Genomic DNA, 10,976 nt, shown 5'->3' on the forward strand with positions numbered 1-10,976 from the left:
TTTTAAAACATATTACACTACTCTATGTTCATAACTGTAAAAGTAAGTTTTTTTTTTAAATGTTGACTTGGAGGAAGTGATTCTCAGACCTTGATTTCTGTATTTATACTACTTTTATTATAAATCTCTGTGTTGCTGTAGTTCCTATTCTTTGTCTGTTTTCTATATAAAGTTTAGCAGAATGGTGACTTTCCAAAGATACTAGAACTTAATCTGCTCATAATGGACTCTTGGATAGCCACTTCCGGAAAAGTCAGAACATGTCTAAGGATTCTGCAATATTCAACTTCTGAATGAGAATCTGAAGTTGCCTCAGAGTTCATTTATCATTTCAGTCTTGTTAGTGCATAACTCTGTTTCCTGCTGTTTTTATTTTCTGGTTTTAGGTGCCTGGAATAAATGACAGCAGTGTACTGCCTTTGCTTTTGAGAGAATCGTTCGTGCCTGGTGTGGGAAGATTTCTTGCGTACTCAGATGACAAAGTACATGCTATCTTTTTAGATGGCATTACTTTAACCCTGAATTGGAATTTTGGCTCTTTTATTGAAAAGAGACAGGTAATTATACTTCAGGCTGAAATCTCTCTTTTATCAGTTTTTTTTTTTAATCTGTGGAAATAGTACAAAGAAAACATGATGTTCTCTACACTATCTCAGTTTATTTTTTGAAGTATAAAATCTGTCAAGAGGCTTTACTAAGCTCATTGGATTTCCCATCAAAAATCAGAAAGGTATGACAAATCCTCATTTTTATAAAGATAACTTCATTATAGAGAAAAGGATTAGTATTTTTGTTCTTTTGATAATTACCTATATAAGAGTGGTGATTAAATAATATCCATATCCCTTGTAAAATATAACTTTTAAGTTAGTCAAAATAAAGTTTTAATGATTCATCTACTTATTTTAATTGAAAATTAAGTAAGGAGGTTTTGTTTTGTTTTTCAGTTCTAGAATAATAAAACTTACCTTTCCTGCTTGTTTCCTCAGGTAAATCGAGGTCTCACCTTAGGTTGGTGTAAGTTAACTTTTCCTGATGGACAAAATCAGTTAATTCAAATTCAACATCCCAGACCATATGAAAGGTACTGAAAAACAATTAAAAAAAATAACTTCATGTTAGTAAATAACTTCCTTTTAGATGGAGGAAGCATTTATATTATTTAACTTAGTTTTAGACCAAGAGGAAGCATATAAACATTTAAATATTATATATATACTTTTAGTTTTTCCATGTGGCTTGAAGTCATTTCAGCAGGTTTCAGAATTTACAATTATATTGTCCTCTAGCATAACTAAATAGATCAGATCAGCTTTAATCATTTCCATCTGTATTCTAGTGATTTTTCAAAATAAATATGTTACAACTGGCTTGCTATGGAGGTTGGACTGTGGTCAGCCGTGTTAACGAATTAACTAATTAATCCCATAGTGTGTGCATGCTCAGTTGTGTCCGACCCTTTGCCACCCCATGGACTGTAACCCTCCAGACTCCTCTGTCCATGGAATTTTCCAGACAAGAATACTGATGTGGGTTGCTATATCCTACTCTGGATGGGATCTATCCCATATCTCCTGCATCTCCTGCATTGGCAGGTGGATTCTTAACCGCTGTGCCACCTGGGAAGCCCATTAATCTGCTAACTGATTTGAAATAAAGTTTACAGCCACAAATAGCTAAACTTACGTATATTTCTATAAAGAGAAATAAACTAGCTGATGATTATTCTTAAATGGAGAAGATTAGGGGTTCCATGGTGGGCCAGTGGCTAAGGCTCTGTGCTTCCAACGCAGGGGACCTGGGTTTGATACCTGGTCAGGGAACTAGAACCCACATGCTGCAAACTAAGAGCAGATAAATAAATAAATTAATTTTTTTTAATGGAGAAGATTATTGAAGTCAGCTTTTTCATGAGTGTGCTTTTTCTTTTTTGGCTTATGGAATTTGTTATAATAATCATTCTTCTTGTGATGTTCTTGACATGTCAGCAGTTTTACTTGAGGATCCTCACAAAACAACTGCTGTTTTACCTCTTAATTTATTTTCCTGTTGGGATTTATTGCATTTTAATTTAAATGCTCCAACATTTATTGGTAGTTTGAATAATTTGCCTCAAAAGATAAGCAAATTTGTATTTAGCAAGCATACTGTTTATTTCAGCCAGTCATTCCAGATCATTCATTTTATTGAACTTGATACTTACTTTGTATATCCAGTGAGTTATATATAATTATGAATGTGTGTGTGTGTTAATAGGTGTGTTCTGGTTTAAATTTTAGAAAGTAAATACTCACTTAGTCATGTATATAGAGATATTTTTGTGATAAAATTTAATGAAACTCATTTTACTTTAGAAACTAAAAAGAGAATTTAGGCATTTGAACTTGGAATTAAATCTAAGTGTTACCTTTGTTCTGATTCTTAAATCTCATTTTTATTAATCATGAATGTAAATCATTTCTGATGAATGAGAAAAACTGGCCTTTTTCTTTTACCAATGAAAACAAATTTTCAAATAGCCCTACTTTAGAATTTTTTCCCCAAATTAATAATTTTTTGAAGATTTTTATAAATATTCTACATTTTCATTTTTCAAACATCTCTCTTAATGTGTTCAATCTAGATATGTGACAACAGTAATATCATGGTGCAGAAGGCTGACCCAGATTAGTCAGCAAGAAATACCCATACATCCTTCATCTTCTGTTCCTGAAGAAAGCTGGTATTTATATTTATTTTAAACTTAATCTGTGTAGAAGAGCCAACTAATCCTCTCCCCAAGAAAACTTTCTCTTAAATATATTTAACCAGTATGATTTTTTTTGATAGCTTAAATCTTGACAATAATTTATCTTTAATAGGATATCTCATTTATTACATTTCATCATAGTATGTTTCATCTAAAGATCAGAAAACTGCATTGAAAACTTCATATCAAAATGGGTGACTCTTAGTGTAAAAAATTCATCCTGGATACTTTATAGAAAACTTTAGAGTTTTTTTTTTTTTTTAGTAATATTAAAGGAAATAAAATGTTGACTAACAAGCTTTCAGAAAAACTTGATTTTTAAATAATTTCTATTATATTAATTGTCTCCCTCAAATTAATTGACAAATCAACAAATAAAGCAAGATTTCAGTCCCTCCTGCTTACCTTTCTGTGTGCAGAGGACTGGAACTGGGCTTTGAAGGAGTTAAGACATTTAGAGCGGAAGCAAGTGTAGAAATGAAAAAGGATATTTTGGCTTGTGGAGACAGTAAGACGTTTTTGTGGAGCAGACACTTGTTTCTTGGGTATAGTGTGACCTTGATGGATAGGAATAGATCTTATAAGGGGAATTCAGACTTCAGAGAATTGTAAGTTCCTATATGGGGAAAAAATGACAAAAACAAAGAATCTTGGGAAAGTCATTGTCACTGTGGGTACATTACAAAAGGAGGATACCAGGAAAAATTTAGGAAGCTTTAAATTTAAGTCAGTTGTGGACTTGCCTGGCCATCCAGTAGTGGAAGACACCATGCTTCCCACTGCAGGGTGTGTGGGCTCAGTCCCTGGTTGAAGAGGATCCCACATGCCATGTGGTGTGGCCAAAAAATAAACTTAAGTTGTAAGGTACTTAGCATAGTGTGGTGAAAAATATAAACATTAAGGTGATAACGTTTTCCTGAGTTACTTAGAGAAAGAGGTACAATCAAATCAGTGGATGTTATTTGAATACCCAGATATCTTAAGGATTCAGCTTTGGTCCATCTCTTCAGCTATGTAGGAACAGAAAAGTTGCCTCAATAGGTAGCAAAAAATATGGTTGGGAAGAAAGGGAAATTGTGCATGGCTATAAAATTGGTTACTTCATTATTGCTTAGCTGTCAAAATTTATAAAACGTTAGCCTTTTTGTATGAAAGCTTAGAAGAGGGTAGCTGTCAAGACAAACTGAGAATTGAGCAGTTGAGAGAAGTACAGATTGGTGAAAGCAGCTATGGGTGGAAGCAATGCAGAGCAGAGGGGAGACAAGAAATTGAGGAGTGGGGAAGGGAAGCACAGTGCGTGCAACAGCTCCATTCCCCTCGCAAAGCCTAAGACGTCTGCACTGTGATTCTTGTTTTCTTATAAAAGTGAAAGGGTTGAAGGAAGAGAAGAGGTCACATAATAAACAACTACCTAAATTGTATTTCAGTATTTTTTTTCCAACTCAACTTCTATTATTAGCTTACTGGTTCGACTTTTTAATAAGGATACTTGTCAAAAAATAGGAGATATCTCATAAGAGATTGGCTTATCGTATGAGCAACAGCCTTAAAGGTAGTTTGTGTTGTTGCTTACACCCAGAAAATGCTTCTCATGTGTGAAAGGGTGGAGGGAGTGTGTGTTTTGCAATGATGAAGAGTCAGCAGATTTTAGAGTAAGTCACATCCAAGTCTTTACTACAGATACTTAAAATGATGATATATTTCTCTTATTCTCCATCCATAGGCTGGAGTACAAGGGAAGAGTGCAGGCTGACAAGGTCCATTGTATATAATAAAGTCAGTAAAGCAGACAAGTCTTTTACCCTTTTGTGAACTGTGAAAAGACTTTTCTAGTGACTGAATAGAGAGACGTTTTAGACGTGAATGTCCTCGTTAATTTTGCAGAGAGCTAGTACAGTTACACTATTTTCTAGTTGTGTGCCAGTGCTCACGTTTCATCTAGTGATGAGGGAATAGGCAACATACACATAAAAGGTTCTCCTGGATTTGTACACATTCAGCCTTCTACCCAATACTGGTTGCCAGTGCCTGTTTCTATGGAACATGGTGAGAGTCAGTGTTCATGTTAACCCTTCAAGCCAAAGAGAAAAGAATGTTTAGTATGCTTCGTTTAAGAAAACAATGAAATGATTAGTCTATTCCAGAAGAAATTTAATAGAAAATAGTTATGTTTGGACACCTAATTCAGTTGTATAAAAAGTTAGCTCTAGAGACCACCCATTCCCTAAAAGTTCCATATAAATGAGGTCTTACTGTATGTGTAAGATCCCTTCTCCTCCAAAGAAACTATCTAGGTGTGAAGATTTAAAAGTTAAATTGATCAAGAAAAGGCATTACAAAGAAATTTATGATTAATTAACATAATGGTATAGGAATTCAAAGGAGAGAGCATTTCTTTCATAGCAGTGATGAGATTTTAGTAGTTTTTTAAAGTTTGAGTAAACCTTGTGGAGGAAAGTAGAAGGTATGCCAGATCAGTACTGAGTTATACCAGAAAGGCTCATTACCTTCCAACCTCGATACTGAATTCAGAAGTCCTTGGGATGGAGGATTTCTATTCACTTGCCTCACTCATGCTTGAGTGCATCCTCAGTTGTGTCTGACTCATTGCAACCCCATGGACTATAGCCCGCCAGGCTCCTCTGTCCATGGAATTTTCCAGGCAAGAATACTGGAGTGGGTTGCCATTTCCTCCTCCAGGGGATCTTCATGACTCAGGGATTGAATCCGCAGCTTCTGCATTGGCAACCAGATTCTTTACCACTGCACTATCTGGGAAGCCCACTAACTCGTGAAAGACTATCAGTTGAGTCAAGGTGATCTGTGGCTGAATAAAGTCAATATAAAGAGAATTCTTAATTTCTAGGTTCTTCTCTGTTAAAAATTCTGATCTTTATGAAAAAAATAACTATGCTTATTTGAAATATTGTGGATATAAGAGAATCAGACAACTGGCATTAACCTTTTTTTTTTTTTTGGCACAGGTCTGTGGCTTCTGAACTTGAAAAGATACAGAAGTTTAATTGTATCCTTTAAGCATAATGTAATGTCCTGCACGATTTCTCTCTTTCCCTTGTAGGCTTAAGCTAGCATATGGAGACTTTCACACTTATATTATTATGTCCTAACATTATAACTGAGAACTGTCTCTGACTTCTTTCTTTTGTAAAATCTGTATGATTTTTATTTACTATTATTTTTTTAAAAATTTCAGCTTCATTGAGGTATAATTGAAAAAACTGTAAGGTATTTAAATAGTACCTCACAGTGACCTGACCCACATATGCATTGTGAAAAGATTACCCTATCTTGTTAATAAACCCAAGCATCACTTCACATATCTTCCACCTCTCTTTTTCTTGGGGACAAGAGGGATGAGAACATCTGATTTCCACCCTCTCAGCAAACTTCAGTCATACAGCACAATATTATCAACTACAGTCATCATGTTATACATTAGATCCTTAGACTTTATTCATCTTATAGCTGAAAGTTTATATGCTTTTACTAACTTCTCCCTCTTTCCCCACCACCCAGCCCCTGGCAACTACTACTCTGCATTCTGTTTCTATGAGTTTGACTTTTTTTAAAAATTCTACATATGAGTGACACCATATAGTATTGATATTTGTCTTCCTCTACTTATTTCACTTAGCAAAATGCCTTCTAGGTCCATCCATGTTGTTGCAAATGGCAGGATTTCCTTCTTTCTCATGGCTGAATAGTATTCTATTGTGTGTATATATGTGGAAATCATCTTTATCCATTCATCCAACAGTGGACAATAGGTTATTTCCATATTTAACTACTATGAACATAGGAGTGCAGATCTCTCTTCAGTAGACTGTTTTCATTTCTTTTGGATATATATACCCAGAAGTGGGATTGCTGGATCATATGGTAGTTCTGTCTATAATTTTTTGAGGAAACTTCCATACTGTTTTCCATAGTAGCTGTACCAATTTATATTTCTCCCAAAGTACACAATGGTTCTCTTTTCTCCACATCCTTACCAACACTAGTTATATCTTTCATATATATACACATATATATATATATAAACTTTATTTTTATTTTCTTTTTAAAAATGTCTGTATTTGCCTGCATCTGGTCTTGGTTGCAGCATGTGGGATCTTCATTGCATCATGAGGATCTTTTGTTGTAGTATACTTTTCACTGTTGACTGTATTAGCTGTGGGCTAATCATATATGATCTTTATTATGTTGAAGTATATTGCCTCTATATCCAGTTTGTTGAGTGTTTTTCTGCATCTATTGAGATTATATGACTTCAGTCCTTCATTTTTCATGTGGTGTATCATATTTTCATATGTTGAACCATCCCTGTATCCCTGGGATAAATCCTGCTTGATCATGTATATGACCATTTTAATATATTATTGTATTCAATTTGCTAATATTTTGTTGAGGACTTTTGCATGTGTGTTCATCAGGGATATTGGCCTATAATTTTCTTTTCTTGTAGTGTCTTTATCTGGTTCTGGTTATCAGGGTAATCCTGGCCTCATAAAATCAGTTTTGAAGTATTTTCTCCTCTTCTATTTTTTGGAAATGATTGGTTTAAATATTTAGTAGAATTCACCAGTGAAACCATCTGTGTCGGGAGGTGTTTGGTTACTGATTCAATTTCCTTACTAGCAGTTGGTCTGGATTCATCCTTGGTGGGTTGTATGTTTCTAGGAATCCATCCATTTAACTTGTCCAATATGTTGGTCTATAATTGTTCATAGTATATTATGATCCTTTGTATTATATGGTATTGGTTGTAATTTCCCCTCTTTCACTAATTTGAGCTCTCTTTTTTTCTTGATAAGTCTAGCTAAAGTTTTGTTCATTTTATTTTTGCGAAAAAAAAAAAAAAAAGCCAGCCTTTTTTCATTGATCTTTTCTATTGTGTATAAGCTCCTTCCAGGGAGACAGAAACAACCTAGAGCAGGCCAGAGAAGGAATATGGAGATATCACCTGCCAGCCTTCCTCTGCAGGGGATTATACTCTGCCCCTAGGTGTGTGCTAAATTAGAAACTTTTTAAAAATTTGTCTGCGCTGGGTCTTAGTTGCAGCATGCAGGATCTTTGATCTTTTTTGCAGCATGTAGGATATTTAGTTGCAGCATGTGGGATCTAGTTCCCTGAGTAGAACTAGGGATGGAGCCCGGGCCCTCTGCGTTGGGAGAGTGGCCAGTGGACCACCAGGGAAGTCCTAGAAGCTTTTAAAGTAGCAGACAGGCCGCTTTTAGGCAAAGATTGGGAGATGAGTGTTTGTCTGCTCAGAGCTAGGAGTTTTAGGGGCTTGTCCCACACTTGGAAGTCTTAAAAAATTAAAGCATTAGATCTTGGGTCTAAACCCTTTACTCCTCAGAGTAAAGCTGGGAATTGTGAATTCCCCCCTATTGTGCTGAGGGTGGGGTTTATAGTGAAAGCCTGTCTCATTCTTACCCATTTCTTTCATTGCTGATGTTTTCTTATTCATTCAGTGTATAGCAGTCACTTGGGTAGTTCCTACATTTCTGACAGTGAGAATTGCTCTGTATGTAACGTAGATTCAATGTGTTTGTGGGAGGAGGTGAGTTCAGGAACTTCCTCTGTTACCAGCTTAGACTGGACTCCTACTTCTTTTTCTTGTTAAACCTTTTGTTCTGTGCATTCCTATCCCACTCATCTAAATTTCTTTTATCCTCTTATTTTTCGATAATCCTATTCAAATAAAGTAGCTCTGAAATAGCTGCTGCTGCTGCTGCTAAGTCACTTCAGTCATGTCCGGCTCTGTGTGACCCCACAGACAGCAGCCCACCAGGCTCGCCCGTCCCTGGGATTCTCCAGGCAAGAACACTGGAGTGGGTTGCCATTTCCTTCTCCAATGCATGAAAGTGAAAAGTGAAAGGGAATTCGCTCAGTCATGTCCGACTCTTCGTGACCCCATGGACTGCAGCCTACTAGGCTCCTCTGTCCATGGGATTTTCCAGGCAAGAGTACTGGAGTAGGATGCCATTGTCTGAAATAGCGGACACATTTATTTTCATTCTAGATGTTTTAAGTTATTTAAAAATACCCTGCACAGATTGTTCATATTCCTCTCACCCCTACTTTGTTCCCTTTCATTGCCAAATCACTTCATCACTTAAAGAAATGTTGTTGTTTAGTCACTAAGTCATGTTCAACTCTTGCAGCCCCATGGACTGTAGCCCCCTAGGCTCCACTGTCCATGGGATTTCCCAGGCAAGAATACTGGAGTGGGTTGCCATTTCTTTCAGGGGATCTGCCCTACCCAGGGATCGAACCTCGGTCTCCTGCATTGCAGGCAGATTCTTAGCTACCTGGAAGCCCTTAAAGAAATGTTACTAAGATTTTAATTCATTTCCTCCCTGTCACCAAACTTCCATCCAAATACAGACTTTTCCTTTCCTTTCCCCTTCTTATATTCTAACTAGTTTCTTCATTTATATAAGGGATAGACTTGATAAATTCTGACATCCCAACTCTATTATGAATCCAAGAGATCTTCCTCCCAATAGAAAAATAATATTTTAATATGAAGGCTAGGTTTTCTGTATAGGGGGAAAGCTCCTTAACTAAGCAACTTAGTGTTATTGGAGAGTAGTGGTGTCCTAAACCAGACTTCTAACAAGAAAAACAAACAGTCTTTGGATCGTTGTAAACCAAAATCTTCAGAAACCTTGCTAAAAGAAGTTAATGAAAAGAGTGTATCAGTGGCATTGAAAAAAACCTCTGAAATCCTTCAGGATATTGACAATCTTCTATCAAACTCTAAATGGTGAAAAATGGAATTAGTAAAATATATTATTAAACCCTGAGGATATTATTTCAAGTGATTGGTAGAATATTACTAGAAAGCCAAGAAATTATATATATACATGACTTGTGTACAATGATTATATGAGAAATGATATCTAACTTTGGAGGTGTTTTATCTAACTTGTAAATTTTAAAGTATATATTTGTATATAATTAATAAAGAACCATTTAAGAAACTTGAACAATGTATCTCAGATTTGAGAAGAAAATTTTATAAAACTTTAGAGTTGTTGCTGTTTTGTCTTGTGGAGCATTCACTATTAATCAAGTTTTTTTTTATTTTTAATATGCAGAATTGTGTGCATTGGTCATTTGCTATTTAGTCTCTCCAAGTATTTTTCAGCAGATCTATGAAAAGAGAATCAGCTCTTTCAAAAAAAAAAAAACCTTAATGTGGGCAATATCGCTGCAAGCTAAGAATGGAGCACTTCAGCTAAGACTAAATTTTATCTGAATTTGTCTCATGTTACCAAATATTTTCATTTGTTTTGAATATCTCAAAAGATTTATGCTACAAAATACATGAAACCAAAAGAGAAATAAGCTCACCAAAAGTACTATTTATTGCACCTATTGCGAAAGAACAAAACCATACTTCCAAAAAGACTTAAGGATTATACCAAATATAACAAGAAATAAAATTAACTTATGATTTCTTGAGAAGACCAGCCAGCCTCTTCACATAAAAGGGAAGAAGCAACAGAGGAAACAAGAAAAACACAACGAAAAAAGCAAGAGTGTAACAGGTTAGGAGATACAATGTAAGCAATTTGAGCACAATGCTTTCTTCAGTTTCTCTCCCACGGGGCTCCCTGCCACCCTCAAGTATCAGCACAAATATCCCTCAGAGGGTCTTCCCCCAGTTACTATTACATCACCATATTTATTCTTTGTGGTCTATATCTTCCACTAGAATCTGAGCCCCATAAAGTTATTTTATAGTCTTATTAACAAGCATAGTGTCTGGCATGTTGTGAACACTGTGTGTGTAAATGAATAGCCCCTTTGGGCAGCAGACTGACCACAGAAATAACTTAAGTTCTGTTTTGGTCACAGGAAACCATCTATGTCGTCCCTAAATAACTCCAGAAAGCCTCGACTATAGTAAGACATGTACCCATGCTGCCATTAAGGGTAATGCCAAATTGTTATTGCATTCAGACAGAAAAAAAACTGTCCATAACACGACTAAAAGCACTGTGGTTAATGTATTCAGCGATAACTGTGTTTAATAAGCTTTTACGCTGTGCAGGTAAAATATGTATAATTTCCTCCTTGAGTCATTCCCATTAGCTCAGAGCCTAGAGTATTACTTTGCCAACAAAGGTCTGTCTAGTCAAGGCTATGGTTTTTCCAGTAGTCATGTATGGATGTGAGAGTTGGACTGTGAAGA

The 10,976-nt window shown here is 35.7% G+C and overlaps 1 protein-coding gene across 3 annotated transcripts in view; it reads left to right on the top strand.

Moving 5' to 3' along the window:
• The window catches only part of C20H5orf34 (chromosome 20 C5orf34 homolog), a 30,775-nt gene extending 21,010 nt beyond the window's left edge, over window positions 1-9,765 (top strand). For all 3 annotated transcript variants that reach the window (XM_024981270.2, XM_015459074.3, NM_001083426.1), the window contains 5 exons: window positions 387-557; window positions 990-1,084; window positions 2,624-2,722; window positions 5,734-5,774; window positions 9,353-9,765. In XM_024981270.2, the coding sequence (XP_024837038.1) occupies window positions 387-557; window positions 990-1,084; window positions 2,624-2,722; window positions 5,734-5,774; window positions 9,353-9,546 (600 nt within the window). In that variant the 3' untranslated portion in view covers window positions 9,547-9,765. The remainder of the gene's footprint in view (window positions 1-386; window positions 558-989; window positions 1,085-2,623; window positions 2,723-5,733; window positions 5,775-9,352) is intronic.
• Window positions 9,766-10,976: the final 1,211 nt, after the last annotated feature.

Source organism: Bos taurus, chromosome 20 (genome assembly GCF_002263795.3).
Source record: "Bos taurus isolate L1 Dominette 01449 registration number 42190680 breed Hereford chromosome 20, ARS-UCD2.0, whole genome shotgun sequence".
Classification (NCBI taxonomy): Eukaryota; Metazoa; Chordata; class Mammalia; order Artiodactyla; family Bovidae; genus Bos; species Bos taurus.